This window comes from Ictidomys tridecemlineatus, chromosome 2, assembly GCF_052094955.1.
Source record: "Ictidomys tridecemlineatus isolate mIctTri1 chromosome 2, mIctTri1.hap1, whole genome shotgun sequence".
Taxonomy (NCBI): domain Eukaryota; kingdom Metazoa; phylum Chordata; class Mammalia; order Rodentia; family Sciuridae; genus Ictidomys; species Ictidomys tridecemlineatus.
In genome coordinates, this window is record NC_135478.1 from 174,145,466 (window position 1) to 174,163,099 (window position 17,634).

Below are 17,634 nucleotides of genomic sequence, written 5' to 3' on the forward strand. Positions count from 1 at the left end.
TTTTAAAGATCATAGATATGTTTCCTCCAAGTCTCATATAAGCTGCTTTATACTATAAGAAAATTTGTAAATCTTTTATAAGTAGATTACTTCATAAAGAAGATCCTAAAACTTAAGCTAACCAAAAGTTGTTCAGAAAAATCTAGAAGTAATCTGACTTGGAAAGGCAGGGTATGAAAATTGAATGAGAAATTGTTCGTTAAAAGAAAATTTAGGGACTGGGGACGTGGCTCAAGCGGTAGCACACTCGCCTGGCATGCGTGCAGCCCAGGTTCCATCCTCAGCACCACATACAAACAAAGATGTTGTGTCCGTCGAAAACTAAAGAAAAAAATAAATATTAAAATTCTCCCTCTCTCTTAAAAAAAGAAAAAGAAAATTTAGTGTTTTAATTGAAGACTAGTATTTGAATCAGGAGATAGGCAGCTTATTTTTATATTGTGCTGAACCTTAGTCTTCTAATGAGCAATTACACAAATTTATATGTGATTTGCAAAAATAGCAATACCTGAAAAAACAATAATACCAGTTTCTCAATGTTTCTTAGGATGCGACTCTGTACAAGTGTCACTGAGAGTGAAGTTGCCCGAGCCAAAAATCTTCTGAAAACAAACATGTTGTTGCAGCTTGATGGTAAGAATAAATATTTAGGGGCTAGGGTTGTAGCTCAGTAGTAGGACGCTTGCCTAATACATGTAATGCCTTGGGTTTGATCCCAAACACCTTAAAAAAAAAAAAATCTAATACTTAAATTATTAGTTTCTTCTCTTTAACCAGGTTCAACTCCAATTTGTGAAGATATTGGTAGGCAAATGTTATGCTATAATAGAAGAATTCCTATCCCTGAGCTTGAAGCAAGAATTGATGTAAGTTGTCTTTAGATATTATTGGATCCTGCGTAAAAGCATTCTTGTTAGAAGAGCTTTAGTTTTTAAGGTTCCAGGGATAGAATTTGTTCTTACTACAAAAAGTTCTGACAGTATCTTCCTTATTTCAGGCTGTAAATGCTAAGACAGTTCGAGAAGTATGTACCAAATATATTTATGATAAAAGTCCAGCTATTGCTGCAGTTGGTAAGCCTGGTTTCCTTTTCTCCTGTGTAGAAAGTTGGCTAAGCACTTCTGTCAGTTTTAACCATCTTCTTTTTAATCTATAGGTCCCATTGAGCAGCTACCAGATTTTAACCAGATTTGCAGTAACATGCGCTGGCTTCGTGATTAAGAAATGCAAAATGGAAATATTTTAAACATATATTTATGAAACTAAGAATTTGCAAGTTTTAAACTACTGATCCCTAAAGGAAAATACAAATTTGGAAATTTGAAACAAAGAGGTGTCATATAAGACTACAGCCCTGATGATCATTTTAACGGTAGATCTTTGTGCTCTGAAAAATTATTTTGGAAAGAGCACTTTGATACAATAAATATAATTTTGAAAATGAAAGTTTATATAGTATTTTCAGTTTTATTATAAAAATGCACACAATAAAGATTGTCATTATGTCATTTCTTGAGTCTACTTGCATTTAACACTTGCTCTTGAGCAGCTTTCTTTGCTTTTACCATCTCGACGAGCTCCTAGAATGGAAAGTTGATTTAAATTAAGAAACTGTCACTTTAAAAACAGATATATCCAGTACTTGGTACAAATATGTAAATAATTCAAACTGGATGAATCTAAAAATTAAGACAGTGCTGCAAAATTCTGATTTTACTAACTGCTAGGGTTAGAAACTAGGTTTCTGCAATAATTTTGGCCCATAACTTTGGAAACTGAAATAAACACAATAATCTATATTATTACCCATTTAACAGCTATAACTAAAATGCTAATTACAAATTATAATTTAAATTATAATGGAATCTATAAACTCAAACACAACCTTATATCGTTTCATGCAGTCCTTCTTTGTCCTGCCAGGAACTGCTTCTGCTATTTTTTCCCATCTTTCAGGTGTATTGACTGGGTATGTTTTCAAAGCTTGTTCCAAAAGCTTCTGTTCTTCTGTCGTCCAAGGGGTGAAATCTGTGCATGGAACTATTTAAGAAAAATTTTTATTTGGAAAATCTTAGCCCAACTGGTAGAAAATTATCTTGGAATGCCTTCCTAGATAAATCGTTTGGTGAAAAAAAGAATCAAGTGCCTACGCTAATGAAACTTTGAGCAAACTTCTAGAGATTGAGACATGTATACATTCTAAGTGTTAGAATAATTCCTTACATTCCTAGAAAATGAAACATCTCAAGGGCCTTTTAAACATGGCATAATAGTAAACATCTACCTCATATTGCTGTTCTCTTAAAAATCTAATATTATACTTGCCCAACACCTCATTTTTTTAAAAAAAATATTTTTATTTTTTAGTTTTCGGCAGACATCTTTGTTTGTATGTGGTGCTGAGGATCGAACCAAGGCCGAACGCATGCCAGGTGAGCGCGCTACCATTTGAGCCACATCCCCAGCCCCCAACACCTCATTTTTAAAGTTAGATTTAAAACTTGTATTCTTGGGCTCAAAACCATGACTAAGACATTTAAGATTTGTTTATTCCTTACAAGTAGGAGAGGACAAAGAACTGCCTCGAGTTACACAATGTTTGGATAGGTTCCTGGGAAACATTTTACACTGGAGGAAACAAGCCTATCAAAATTAAGTGCCCAAACTTTCAGTGCTATAGGGACAAGCTAAGATTAGTTGTCACCACACCTGCTAAAATCTTGTGGAGTAGACTGCTAAAAACTTGGAAAACTTCTAATACATGTGTCAGAGACAAATATATTTCCTAAGGATAGTAAGCGTCAGCCCACTTCTGCACATGAAATGAGAGTGTTAAAATGATGAGCTAATTTGGTTATTCTAAATTAATGGACTACTGGCAATCTAGTTGCTTCAGATCATGCAGTAACCCCTATATACTATCCATAATCTGACAACTGTTTGAAATTATACTCTGTGAGAAGACTGGGTATAATATAAAGCTTTAAAAAAGTATTTCCTAATTAAAAAAAAACTGACACCTAACTCAAAACAAGGCAAAGAACATATCCATATTTGAAGGAGATTAGCATTTTCTGAGGGTAGCTTTTAAATTCCAGGAAGCCTTTAATTGAATTTCTTTTTCTTGGTCTAAAGCCCACCTTAATACACATTTAGTTCATTTCCTCATAGAAAAAAGATGGAAGTAACATGCAATTATTTTCTGAAGTTTTCCAGTTACTTAATACCCAAATAAAGTGAAACAGTGTTGCAAAATTCCTATTAGAAACCATTATTCAAGAGGCTGGGGTTGTTGCTCAGTGGTAGAGTGCTCACCTAGCGCTGGTAAGGGACTGGGTTCCTCAGCACCACATAAAAATAAATAAGGAGATGAAGTCACACACAGATAGCAACACTGCCAGTCAATCCTGCCCTCACAGGGTCATTCACTTCTCATAGAAAGAAGACTGGATGTGGGCACAAACATCAGCGTCTCTCTCCAACATGAAAAGTTCCATAAGGAAGAGTTGGGAATAGTGTGCTAGTATCTGAACAATGATATCTTATAGAAGAGATAAAGGAGAGGAATAAACTTTTAAAAAGTGCCCTCTAGGGCTGGGGTTGTGGATCAGTGGTACAGCATTTGCCTCACATACTTGGGGCACTGGGTTTGATCCTCAGCACCACATAAATAAAATAAAGGTATTGTGTCCATCTACAACTAAAAATAAAAAATAACTTTGAAAAGTTAAAAAAAAAAAAAAAAAAAGTGCCCTCTTAAGAGGTGTTCTGAAACTTCCCCTTTGGTTACTTATCTTCACATAAGCCAAAATAAAATCTAGCTCAAACAACTCGTCCTAGATTTTTATAAGGACAGAATGATTCCCCTTCCTTTCTAGAACATTCTAAGTCTCCTCTATTTTCAAACTACCTTTGGGGATAATTGCCAGTCTAAGAATACAAAAAAAACTGGGAATGTTAGAAGACAGAGACAACTTGTTACGTAGAATGAAGTCTATTAGATTAAAAAAAAAAAAAATTTGGAATGATGATATGGAAAGCATACCCAAGATTAGTTTAAGAAGAGAAAGGGTTGGAGGCTCACAAAAACATAAAGTGAAACAACTTCTTCAAATGTTTTTCTCACAGTTAAAGAAACCCCCACAACTTTGTATCATATCCCAAAGACAGACAGACATATACACATACACACACTCGCATGTGCAGACAAAACTGTACATATAAAACCTGTTTACAAGTTTAACACTTGCTAATATTTTGTATTTACAACCCATTAAATTGATTTTGTAACTATTGTGAGTCGTGATTTGTAGTTTAAAAAACACTGGTTCAGGATAATCAAATTAGGAAGAATCTCAAAACAGTGACAGCATTCTAATGGGTTTTGTTATTTTGAAATTCTTTCTAGAGAGTAAAAAATTCCTGTTCTAACTAGATTCTCTAAATGTGAACATTTCTGCCATATTTGCTTATTTTCTTTATGTATGGAAATGTATTCTGAATCATTTTAGACTACCTTATTAGACACGAATACCTTCCCTAAATAATTTAATACTTTTTCCATAAAAATAAGGGCATTCATAAATGTTTCAAAACCAGGAAATTAACCTTGATTAAATACTATTATTTCTTTAACTGCTCCAATTACACCCAACAGTCATTTGTAGTATCTGGTGAACAAGGATAGCCCCTCCTCTATGGCCTCTGATTGGGAAGAACTGCACTTCTCAACTATTAATGGTCAGCAGAAGTAAACAATGCAACTGTCTAAAAATTCTTGCTTTACATCTTCCTGTCAAACATTTTATTTTCCAATCATTCTGAACAGACCCCAGGTTTTTTAAGTCCTTAAATAGCCTGGAATCTTGGCTAGCATTTTCTACTTCTAAAAAGAACTTACCTTCAAATCGTTCTGAAGGTGTTGCATTATCTGCTTGAGGTACCACTCCATGTTCTTTTTTAAATTTATCAAAAGCTTTTTTGTTTATGTCATCTTTTTGATGAGGGTCTGAGGAATGAAAAGAAAATGTTGTAACATTAACAAAATATCTCGTTTAGTTTTTTATTTTTTATTTTTGTAGTTGTAGATGGATAGAATGCCTTTATTTTTTATGTGGTGCTGAGGATCGAACCCAGGGCCTCATGCATGCTAGGCAAGCCCTCTACCACTGAGCTACAGCCCCAACCCCATCATTTAGTTTTTAATTAAATTATAAAAAATTACTTAAAAACAATGTATCCAAGGTACCAAACTGATTTCTCAAAACTGTCACTCACCAAGTTTCTGAAGACTCTTTGCTTTGCCAATAACATCTTTGGCAGTTCTTTTGATGCCAGAAGAGGAATGTATGTTCATATAATTAGCAATAACTTCCCATCTACAACAATCAACATACGAATTTAGTAATATTAAGAAAAAAACAAAACAGATACCATTACGTTTTTATTGCTATACATTGGTGGTCTTATTTATTACTCAACCTTACTATTGCCTGGACTACATAGTTCTTGTTTTTCACATGTTGAAATCAACTATCTATAATCTTGATTTTAAGTTTGCTAAAACTTTATGATTCTGTGTATAAACCAACAAAAATAAAACCATACGTTTATGTATACTGCCAAATTAACACATACTTCTTAAAAAAAGGAGAGATCACTAAAAATAGCCTTAGTTTCCATTTCTATTATAATAAGAGAGGCTGGGTCTCTAATGCTTCTTTGAGTGCTCAACCTAGAATCAAAAATAAGCTCCGGTTTGTGGTGGGGAGCAACTAACTGATAAAACATCTTGCTGTATGTATGTGCTGGTGTAATGGATAAGACTAATAAGGTTAAAAATGCATTGTTAAACAGAATTTAATAGAAGGCAGTTTTACAGACTCAGGCTTATCCCTGCAAATTAATGCTATAATCATTGCTGCAATTTGGATTTTTGACACTATCTCTGGGCTCCAGTATGTGTTGAAGAAAAATTTCATGAAAACCAATACCTTGAATTTGTTCCAGCAGGGAAGAGATTCACAGCTTTAATTAGCAACTGCAGATCATCTTCTGACCAATTTTTACTACTACTTCCACCTCCACCAGTTGATTTCTCTGCATTTTTCGATGCTTGTCGCATACGAGCCTCAGCTTCCTCTTTTTCTTTTCTAATTTGTTCATTTATTTCTTCTATCTACACAAATATTATAGATAAGTCAGGGACTTAAAGCATCCTGTACTCTACACACCTTTTCTGGCTGGGACTTTGTGATCCTTAACTCTAAATTTTACTCAATTTTCTATGTCATCCTCATTTTGACACTATACTCCTCCTAGGCCAAACTGGTATCGGCTTTTCACTCTGGCTTCCAGGCTGCATAGGTCTGCTTGAAGAACCAACAGCCACCCAAAGACTGACCTGCCCAATACTCACGTCATGAGATTTCTTTATGCTTTAGACAGAACTTTGTCAAGTTGAAGGTCACTAGATTATCATACACAAGGCCATACTGAACCTCTCTTTAAGCTCATATGCACTCTTAGCAAATAATACCACTTATCTGTCACAAAAAGATAAACAGAGATACGTGTCCTGTTTTATATTGAAGTTCTATCCTTTGTACCTTCTAGTCTACCTTCAAATGTTGTAGGTATTCTGACCATGCAAACATCCAGGGAAGTGTTCCCCTGGTGAGCAAACTCCCAGGGAATAATTGGCGCCCTGATTCCCAGGAGCCTCTTCCCTCTGAGGTAATAAGACAACTATGCAGGCACTATCTGGTTTCCCTAGCAATGTCCTTGGAGAGAAGGGGCTGTGTGTTTGTATTAACCTGGACTTTATCTCAGTTAGCTAGCACTTTGGTTAAAGAAATACTAATTAGAATATAGTCAGGGTAATGGGAGGTATGTGTTCTTTGAGTTAAACTCCCAGGCAGGAAGGAGTGGACACTTCACTTCTGCATTTTTTCTTCACCACTTCATTTCACTCCTATCCACTCCATCCTGTCTACCTGCTTTACTTTTTGTGTCTCTGTCTGTTCTTTGTGTGCTTCCTCACAGGTATTCCTCCACAGGTGTTCCTTTACAAAACGTGCATGAGACTTTTGTTGGCAGCTATCATGAAGCCATCTTTAATTCAGTTCTTTCATTCAATACTTAGAACCAGTCATGAAGTCCCTATAATTCTAATTTTGAAAAGCTTTTCCTGTTTCCCATCTTTCATAGTACAGATCCTTACTGATATAATTAAAACTAGTTATTTTTTTATCTATCCCACGCATCCTACCCATAAATGCCAAATAATTAGTATAAAGTTGAATCTTCTGCAATTCAAAGGTTTTGTAGTAACAGAAACTGGTCACAATATTAAACAAAAAGTTATGGCTCTTCTCTTCATAGCCAACCTCATTTTCCACTCCTCTTAACTTTCTACTCTTACCTCTATTTTACAATTTATGCTGTTTCTCAACCTTCCATTTTAGTACTGCCCTTCCTCCAAGGCTGGTTCAGACCTTTCACTGAGCCTCTGACTATTCAGATGTGGACTTGCCCCTTCTCTCTTACATTTAGCATAGGTCCTCCATATTTTGATCCTTGAGGCTTTACTTTCGGCATAACTTTCTGAATCCCTTTGTGGCAGCAGTAGCATTAGGTATTTCTCCAAGAATGCCTAGGCATATGCTTTATCTATAGAATACTAATACTTGTTGAACTGAATTTAACTTCTGGGTCTGATTCTTTATCTATAAAATGAAAGATATACTGGACAAAACAAAAATCTCTTTTGGTTCTAAATGTTATCCTCTGAAAATATTCAGGGAAATTAAAAATTTATTTTTTAACATTATTTTATAAAAACTGATGATTAAAGCGTTAGACATGGTGGCACATGCCTGTAATTCCAGCAAATTTGGAAAGCTGAGGCAAGAGGATCACAAGTTTGAGGAAACTTATTGAGACCCTGTCTCCAAATAAAAAAATAAAAAGGACTGGGAATGTAGCTCAGTGGTGAAGCATCCCTGGGTTCAATACTCAGTATCAAAAACAACAACAAAAAAAACTAGTGATTAATGTGCTAGATACCACAAATCTAACATTTTACTATTTCATTTAGTATGAAAAACATACTAAATCCAATTTAAATCAACAACAGCACTTTATATAAACAAAAAAGTTGGGAGACAAAGAGAAATCAGATATTCTTTACCCTTAGTAACCTAGTATTAGGTGAAGAAGGGTAAGGTAAAATAATTAAATGCTAAATATAAGTAGAAATTACATGTTCTTCTATTACCTGTTTTTCCAGAGCAGCCTTTCCTACTTCTTTTGTAGATGATGTGAGTGTTTCATTCAAGCACTGTAAGCTAAAGAAAAAAGGAATGAGGACTTGTGGGTATAGCTCAGTGGTAGAACATGTGATGCATGAAGCTCTAGGTTCAATTCTCTAGCACCACATACAAAAAAAGAAACTTTAAGTCCCAAAAAAGACTTCAATGGTTGTTCCATACATATACCTTGCTAGTTCAAGGCGATCACAAAGTTTTTCCACTTCTTCCATCATTTTAACACGTTCTGCCTCATTGTCTGAAAAGTGATTCCAGGTCTAAAAACACAAACACAAACATTTTTATTTTCTATCTACTGATATAACACTGATGCAAATACAACATAAATATGATGATAAGCATAAACTTTTCAGGAGGTTCTTCATGTAGATGTATACAATGTCCTTGTGCCCATTACTAACTATATTCTCAGCATACTGTCCAGTGGTCTCCATTATTATTAGCTTACAATAAAAGGCATTATGCCAAGTGTAGGCAGGGGAGTAAAACAGAAAAGGAGATGGTGAACAATACCTTCTGAATGTTAACAAGTTATAAGTGGACCTCAAAGAACCAATTAAAGTTAAAGAAATGTGTAGGCTGACTCAAATTAAAATTCTTTTTTCAGCTGCCTGTTCCCACATGTGCTTCACTGAGAAGTCTACTGAAAATGTGAAATTAAAGAAATATATAATAATATATCCTGCTAAGGGACAGGAGATATTATCAAAAAATATGATTAACGAAATATTAAGATCAGAATTGAACACCATAATGTAACTGGATTATAGGAAGTAACTGGAAAATACTTATCATGTTTAAGCTGCTACTGACATACCTCCTATTCCTTACTTCTTCTTGCCCATTTGATCCGTTTGTTTTGGCTCTCATCAAAGTCTCAATACTTCTTTTACTGCTGATATTTCTAAAAGCACTATTGATTTTTCTTCTAGCGATTTGATTACTTCTCAGGTTTCTCTTCCTTTATAGCAGTATCTCAAGGACTGGTGTTCACTAGGGTCCCAACTTCCACCTTCCTTACTCTATATTCTCTCCCAGAGTGATCTAATGTACTTGAATGGTTTCTAGTGCCACAAGATGTGCATGAGTCTGTGTTGATCCTGCTTGTGAACTCTATAATATGTTCTATATGCCCCGGGTCCCTTCATTTGGGTGTCCCAATAGTTTCAATGTGCCCTAAACTGGACTCATCATTTGCCGCCTCCTCTGTCTTCTATTTCAATTGATGCTATCACTACTCATCCAGTATACCATGCCAGAAACCAAGGTATCTATAAACTTTATTTCTCCCATGCTGTCCCCAATATACAATCAGTCCCAACAGTCAGTAACCTATTATACTTCCGAAATACTTCATCTCATTTACTTTTTCCCATTCCCACCATTTCTACCTTATTTCAAGCCACACCGATTGGAATGTACCAAAAATTCCTGATTAGTCTCTGTGCCTCTTCTCTGAACACTCTAACCAAAACCAACTCAGGATCAGATTTAAACTCTTTAGCAAGACATTAAATAGCCCTTCAAACCTTGTTCCTCCTACATGTTCAGGTGCTTCTCACTCAGTAAACCTCATTATCTCTGCATATCTGAATTCACTCAATATTCCTGTCTTTTATCTGGTGTACACACTGCTTTGCCTGGCTCAATGCTACTAAAGAGAAAGCCTTCCTTGACTACATTTTTGGTATCTTTTCATCCTAGTGCTCACGCTCATCTTGAAGTGTTCGAATTGCTAGTTTACTTGTCGTTTTCTATTACAAGGAATCAGTGGATTCCTTGAAGGCAAGGACTGTGTTATCATTATACCTACATTAATTAAAATTGCTTGGTACCCAGTATAATGCTCATCAGATACTTGATGACTGAATAAATTAACTCATGCTGGAAAGGAGAATAAAACAAAGTTACTAAATATCAGAATTTGTTCCCTCACTTATGCAAAAATCTCTTAAGAATTATTCACTTTCTAGTTGATATCTGGTCTTTTTTTTTTTTTCACATTCTCATCATACACTGAATGTGCCAATTATATGTGAATCATTTCACTCAACATTCACAACTCTATGACTAACTATTATGTCAGCTACAGAACAGGTGAGGAAAGCAAGGCACTAAGGTGTTTAGGTAACCTCCAGAGGGTCCCACAGGTGATAAGTGATAGGTGGAGAATGACTTCAAACCCAGACAGCCTATCCTAAGTCCATGCTCTTAACCATTTTGATATACTGCATTCTCCTAAAAATAATCTTCCACCCAGGAAAACTGTGAATAGAATACTTCATTTTTTTCTAAATTTTCCTAGTTTACTAAAATGTCTAAAGAGACAAACCAGTACTTGTGTTTTCATTAATTCTCCTTCTAAATTTGCTGATGGGGCTGGTTGATTTCTTTCTTTCTTTCTTTTTTTTTTTTTTGTGATGCTGGGGATTGAACCCAGGGCCTTGTACATGCAAGACAAACACTCTACCAATTGAGCTATTTCCCCAACCTGAGGGGCTGGTTAATTTCAATTGTGTTATTAACTGAATATTTAGGATATTTTATACTAAACATACTAGTGTCTAAAGCCTTCTGGATGGTCATGTGAAAGATAACATGATTTTTCTATACATATTAAGCATTTACATATTTCTTGAATTTAACTACAGTGGTATAGAATATTTTCTTATAGCAATCTGTTGTAGCTTGGAATTTCATAAATATACTTATTTGACACAGTTTAATAGAGTACAATTTGCTCTCTGAATTTACCAATTTAAAAATGTAAGAATATCTCTTATACAAAATTACAATAAGAAATTTGGGTTTTTCTATCAATATGTTTAATAAAAATTGTATTTGAATGAAAACTACCAGTACTCACCCAAATGATATCCCTTTGTTTAGATAAAGATAAAAGTATTAACTTCCAAAGAAACTTTTTTTAAGATAAAAATTAACTTTGTTCATTAGGAAGCAACCAGCTAAAACCAAATTGTTGCACGTTCTCAGAAAATAATTTGGTTTCTCCAACAAACATGGCCATGTGGTGGGGAGAAGTGATGGTAGGTAGGTTGTAACAGAATTAGAGGGTCTTAAGAAATATAATTAGAAGTTACAATAACTGAAGGCTTTATAGTGACTTATTTAAATTCTAATTTGTTTAAATCAACTATTAAAAAAAAACACTGAGAAAATCAGATCTGAATTTGGATGAGGAATCAGAATAGAAAAAAATTAATCTAAAAACAAAATTTAAGAAAAGAAATAATCTTTAAGCTTAATCAGCTGCCTGCTTTACTGGTGCCTGACATACCTTGCATGAGTTTCGAAGTTTTTGCCTCTCCTTTTTAATAGCTTTTTTCTGGATATCTTTTTCCTTCTTTGCCAATAACGCTTGCTGTCTAATTTCCTCCTCTTCTTTCTCCTTAGCCAACCGAGCCGCTTCTAATTCAGCTTGTCTTTGCTTTAAAAATGAAGAGCAAAATTGTTTTGATAATTAGCATTTCAAAATGTTCTGTAATGATTTAAAAATTAAATCTTTTAATTAGAAATTAACAAATTAATGGTTCATCAACTTATTGAAAATTGAAGGTTGAACTAGGAGGGAAAGCAAGCTACCAAAGTTCTACAAGCATTTATGAGGAAACAAAACAAACATGTTAGAAATAAGCATAATATAAAGTCAGATTTAAGACATAAAATTTATATGAGATTATGTTTTTGTTCAATAACTATTTGCTATTAAGGAAGATCTAAATATTGATTTTACCAACTTGTTAAGATTCAATTATAGTAGTACCCAATTTCCTGCTTCCAGATTATAGTTATTTTAACTATTTTTCAATGATTAACAAATATTTAAAGTCCAACATAATCAAATGTCACCTTACTTTTTCTTTAGCCTCTTGTTCCTTCCGTTTTGCTTCTGCTTTTGCTTTCTTTTCTGCTTCTTTCTTGGCTTTTTCTTCTTCCTTAAATTTTTTTATTCTTGGATCACAGCTATAGGCATTGTCTACCCCAAAAAAATTAGTGAATCTTTTAAATTCTAACATTTAAAGAACTTTAAACATCAGTTATAAAAACATTAATTATACTTACCAACTAATGTTCTTATTCTGTTCATTTCTTCTTTTTTTCTTTGTGCCCTTGTTGCTCTATTCTGCTTTTCAATCCATCTTCTCTCATCACGACTATATAATAGTAAATATTGGAAACAAATTATGACTGGAAAGAGTAATATTTTATAAATTTATATGTAATAATGTCTTACAAAATTAACAATGCTATATCACTACTAACACTGAAGTGTGCTTCTGTTTATTATCAGTTTTGGTTAGTTTTCTTGGACATGCATGTCAAAAGAATTTTCTTCCGTACTCTGGGAAAAGTATAATAAAACCTAGGTTAAGCAACCAAAAGAAAAATTTGCTGAATTGAGTTATCTTGGCAATTTTGGGGCAAGGAGGGTAATTAGGGAATAAACCCAGAGGGATTTTACCACTCATTGAGCTACATCCCAAGCTCTTTTTATATTTTTAATGATAAGAAAGGGTCTCATTAAGTTGCACAGGGCCTAAATTGCTGAGCCTGGCCTTGAATTTGTGATAATCCTGCCTCAGATTCCTGAGCTGCTGGGATTTTAGGTGTGTGCCACCCTCTTGGCAATTTCTTAAGCATAAGCCTAATCAGTTACTCTTTTGGCCCCATCTAGTTTAATTTATATAGAGGAATTTCAAAATACTGTGTCAGAGAAAATAATGACTGGAGAATGTAGCTCAGTGGTAAAGCACATGTGCAACATATACTTGGCCCTTCTTTCAATTTCCAGCACCAAGAGAAAATACACACTCACACAAAAGCATATATTTGTATATGTGTGTGTGTGTGTGTGTGTGTGTGTGTGTGTGTGTGTGTGTGTGTGTATACACCCACACCTTATTTTTATATTATCACAGGTACCAAAGGAATATATTCCTTTATTAATGATGTGCATACCTACCATTCTGCCTTTTCTTTTTCTTCTTCGTCTAAATAAGAAAATTCTCTCCAAGAGTCAAAATTATACCTAAATTAGATAGAAAAAAATTAACACAGAATAACATTCCTTTTAAAATTAAATTAGATACATATAATTTTTAAAAATAGTAATGGCAAGTAAATAAGTTAGTCTGAATGGTTCCTTCCCTCCCTTTGGTATTAAACCAATACAATGCTCAAGTCCTTGATGTCATCATCTTGTGTTAAATGACTCCACATTTAGTATGAAAACTGAAAATACATTCATCACGCTTAAGTAAAAAAAAGAAGTCACATCTCACTGTCCTCTTTTCTTTCTTAGGTTTGTTTCTCTCTTGCCTAGGACTTGTTAAATTTTCCCTGCCTTTACTCTCATTTTCTGTGAAGCCTTAAAGTAACTCCAGTAATGGTTATTTTATTTCTGAATGTATAGACAACTGAACTGGCAACTAAATCTTACATAATTTTTCCTACAGTGAATTTATGCTTCCATTATTTATTAGATATTTAATAAGGAAACAATACACAATAAAATGTGCTAAATATTGTTTACTGAAAATCAATAAACTTGAACACAAAGCAATGTCTTCCTCAAATGCACAAACACTTTTAATGGGAAAACTGCTAAGTGAAAATGTGTTAATTTTCATTGAATTCAAATGATTTTATTTTTTAACTGCTACAGTGTGCTTGTAACCTAGATCTCATTAATAGAAAACAAGCTAAATAAAACACTCATAAAAGCCTGAATATCATAGAGAAGACATAAAACATGTGAAACCTTTATTCATTTTGGAATAGTGCTTTTTGTTCAGTAAGTCACCCATCCCTCAATTAATTTATAAAGCATCAAGTACTTATTGAATATTTTTAAAAAAATGACAACTTCATAGAAGTATTTACTTACCAGAAAGAATAAAATGCATCTACATCTTCAAATGATGAATTCATATCACCAAGTTTAGGGACATTTTTTTTATTTGACCATCTAATATATTAAAAGAAAAATTTAACTGAAAAATTTTGCACAAAAGTTCTACCTACAGCCTAATTTATTAAAAACAACAAGGACCTTTACTAATCCCCTTTAACCTCCCTCCCCTATAATCTCTGCAATTAAAAGATGAGAGTTGGAAGGTCAACAATCACATGACAAACAATGTAGGTGTGAAGAATGGATTAGAAGGTGGCAAGAGACAATGGAATAACTTTCAGGTTATCTTCAGTTCAAAAAGTTTAATGATTTTGTTGTAGTGCTGGTGATTGCATTTATGGCCTTGCACTCACCACTGAGATATATTCCCAGTCCCAAGATACAATGATATAGTAGCTGTCAGACAGGTTAGGAAAAAATGGCAACTAGCCTTCTTTCCCCAAGCTCACTTACTCCTTCCCCTAAACAGGTAGCACAGAAGCAACACTAATGTAAGGCCTGGCCTTTAAAATAAATGTTAATATTTACAGAAAGAACAAACTTTCATCCCTTATCACCACCACCTGTGCCTAAGAGCTAGACTTCTAGGCTTGGCATTTCACGCATCACCTCTGAAAAGGACTCTATGGCTGCTACTGACCCATGTTTTCTACTTTATTAAATCACTACACACAAAAATACAGGTACAGTGGCACATGCCTGTTATCCCAGCTCACAGGAAGTTCATAGATTGGAGGCTAGCCCCAGCAACTTACTGAAATTAAACAATAAAAAGGGCCAGGGATGTAATTCAGGGGTAGAATGTCCCTGTGTTCCATCTTTCCAGTACCACTAACAAAACAAAACAAAAAAAGCTATTTCTTTATATCACCTTCAGTACTGTTTTAAAATAAATGTGAGAAGACAGAGAGGAGCAACCAGTAGGCCGCATCAAACTACTAAATAAGTGGTTCAGCTGGTTGCAGTGGTGCATGCCAGTAATCTCAGCAGCATAGGAGGCTGAGGCAAGAGGATTCCAAGTTCATAGCAAGCTGCAGCAATTCAGAGAGGTCCTACACAACTTAGCAAAACCCTGTCTCAAAATAAAACATTTCAAAAAGGCTTAGTGAGTAAGCGCCTCTGGTTCAACCGCTAGTACTAAAGGGGGAGGGGGGGAAGGTTCAAAACTTTGGCTGCACAGTAGAATCACCAGAGAGGATTAAAATTTCCTACCGTTAATCAGCATCTCTCTGCAAGCAATAGGCAGTAAAAAGTTTTTTTTAAGCTCTCCAGATGAATCCAACGCACAGCCAAAACAGGCTTTGAGGGAACAAAAAATATAGAATACTGACACTATGCATACTATTATAAAAAACATTTTACTGAAATAAATTATGTATGCTTTAATCTTAAATGTAAATCATCCTTTGTCAGAGATGCCTTATGATAATCTTGTATGGGGAAAAAAAAAAAAAGGATCAAGCTAGGTGTGGTGGCACATGCTATCATCTCAATAATAGAGACTGAAGCAGGAGAATCACAAGTTTGAGGCCAGCCTCAGCAAATTAGTGAAATGATCTGGTCTCAAAATTAAAATAAAAAAGACTGTGCTGTGGGTGTGGCTCAGTAGTTAAGCAGGCTTGGATTCAACTCCTGGTACCAAAAAAAAAAAAAAAAAAAAAAGAAGAAGAAAAAGGACCATGAGCCCTTTTCTTTTCTTTCTTTTTTTAAAAAACTCATAATGAGCCAAACAGTGTACCCACAGATAGAGAGGAAGTTAAAAAAAAAAAAAAAAAAGTACTATTACCTAACTATCAATATCACATTACATAAAGCCAGATATAACTTTTTAGCCAAAGGAAAATATCCCATAAACGATAAAGGAATTTCACTATGGAAAGGCAGAATTTTGTTTAGAGAACAAAATAAATGAGAATAATAAGTAAATAAGTTTACCAGAAGGGCTCAATAAAAGATGAGGAGGACAAGACAGTGGAAACAATTTTATAAATAAAACTAATATCAGGGGAAAACAGCAAAAAGCTGGAGGACTGCACAAAGCAAGCTAATAGAGGATTTTATGATCAAAAGTGGAAATGCTTTAACTCACCTGGAATTCCTTTCAAACACTGGAGAAAACACTTCAAAGAAATTATCCTTTGCTTCACTTTTAGAAGGAACTGAGTTATCAAAAGTAGGATCTACACTGTTAAATGCTCGTCTTTTCACTGGATCAGATAACATTTCATAAGCTGAGGGGGGAAAAAAGCAAGATTATAGCACTATTAAGTTTACCCCAGGAAAAAAAGCAAGATTACAGCACCATAAGTTTACCCTTTTTTTTTTCTAAGAGAAAACAAATATCCCCCTCTTTTACGTTATTAATTTTCATATTTAAAATTTTGGGGGGTGGGGAGGATTTAATTTAGGTAAGGACAGCTCTAGCACTTCTGGATATGAGTGGATGCAACTCCTTTAAGTACTTCTGATAGGAAAGTAACAAAAAAATCTTTAAACAGTAACTGAAAAATGATGATGACGACTGTGGGGGAAAAGAAAATTAACTGTTGGATCTCATGGCTGTAAAAGATGGAAGGCTCTTAGGTTTCTAGAGTAATGTGTGATATGAGTGGGCTAAGATGAAGAATTTTGAAAAATGCACATATAATTATTTAACAAGTATCATCAAAATGTAAAATCACACTGGGTGTGGTATCGCACGCCTGTAATCCCAGTGGTTCGGGAGGCTGAGACAGAAAGATCCTGAGTTCAAAGCCAGCCTCAGTAAAAGTGAGGTGCTAAGCAACTCGAGGAGACCCTGTCTCTCAATAAAACACAAAAATGGGCTGGGATGTGACTCAGTGGTCAAGTGCCCCTGAGTTCAATCCCTGGTACCCACAAAAATAAAAAATAATAAAATCACATTTAGGAAACATTTAGAAATGGTGGTTACCTATGTTTGCTTGCTTAATGAGCATATTGCTATGTAAATTAGCAATATATAATTATTGTATAATGATATAATTAGCTTAATTATTATTACTTTTTCCTAGTGCTGGGGATGGAACCCAGGGTCTCCTCACACATTCTAGGTAAGTGCTCTGCCACTGAGTTCACATCCAGCCCCCAATTTAAATTAGCAAAAGATCTAAGGAACAATTTACTCTCACAAAGAAACTGATAGGCAAAGATTTTAGTAGTCTCATCATTAAATACAATGCTTGTATAAGCTTCCGGTAAGAGTCATCTGGAGATCCATTAAAATGCAGATTCTAATCAGTAGTTGCAGGGCCTGAGATGTTCATTTCTAAAAAGCTGCCAGGTGTTATTGCTGCTGGCTGGGGGAACCTCACTTTGTATAGTGAGATTTTGGGGAAATAAATAACCTGA

General features: G+C 34.5%; 2 protein-coding genes across 10 annotated transcripts in view; one reads left to right on the forward strand and one right to left on the reverse strand.

Moving 5' to 3' along the window:
* Positions 1-17,634, forward strand: part of Pmpcb (peptidase, mitochondrial processing subunit beta) — a 42,668-nt gene that overhangs the window by 10,409 nt on the left and 14,625 nt on the right. For 2 of the 7 annotated variants that reach the window (XR_013435162.1, XR_013435163.1), the window contains exons 10-14: positions 548-633; positions 778-866; positions 998-1,073; positions 2,368-2,432; positions 17,298-17,336. Coding sequence is in view for 4 of the 7 variants with exons in the window: in XM_078040196.1 (XP_077896322.1) it covers positions 548-633; positions 778-866; positions 998-1,073; positions 2,368-2,432; positions 8,938-8,985 (364 nt within the window). In the remaining 3 variants the exon portion in view is untranslated. Of the gene's footprint in view, positions 1-547; positions 634-777; positions 867-997; positions 1,074-1,156; positions 1,233-2,367; positions 2,433-8,937; positions 17,342-17,634 lie in introns of those variants that run through there. The other 5 variants (XR_013435161.1, XM_078040195.1, XM_078040196.1 and 2 more) reach the window with 4 other exon arrangements.
* Positions 1,448-17,634, reverse strand: part of Dnajc2 (DnaJ heat shock protein family (Hsp40) member C2) — a 29,751-nt gene continuing 13,564 nt past the window's right edge. For all 3 annotated transcript variants that reach the window (XM_005319468.5, XM_040291677.2, XM_013356044.4), the window contains 13 exons: positions 16,355-16,496; positions 14,239-14,319; positions 13,315-13,380; positions 12,414-12,505; positions 12,206-12,327; positions 11,629-11,778; positions 8,499-8,587; positions 8,279-8,348; positions 5,994-6,178; positions 5,278-5,378; positions 4,901-5,008; positions 1,886-2,040; positions 1,448-1,580 (listed from right to left, as the gene is read on the reverse strand). In XM_005319468.5, coding sequence (XP_005319525.1) covers positions 1,506-1,580; positions 1,886-2,040; positions 4,901-5,008; positions 5,278-5,378; positions 5,994-6,178; positions 8,279-8,348; positions 8,499-8,587; positions 11,629-11,778; positions 12,206-12,327; positions 12,414-12,505; positions 13,315-13,380; positions 14,239-14,319; positions 16,355-16,496 — 1,436 coding nt within the window. In that variant the 3' untranslated portion in view covers positions 1,448-1,505. The remainder of the gene's footprint in view (positions 1,581-1,885; positions 2,041-4,900; positions 5,009-5,277; positions 5,379-5,993; positions 6,179-8,278; positions 8,349-8,498; positions 8,588-11,628; positions 11,779-12,205; positions 12,328-12,413; positions 12,506-13,314; positions 13,381-14,238; positions 14,320-16,354; positions 16,497-17,634) is intronic.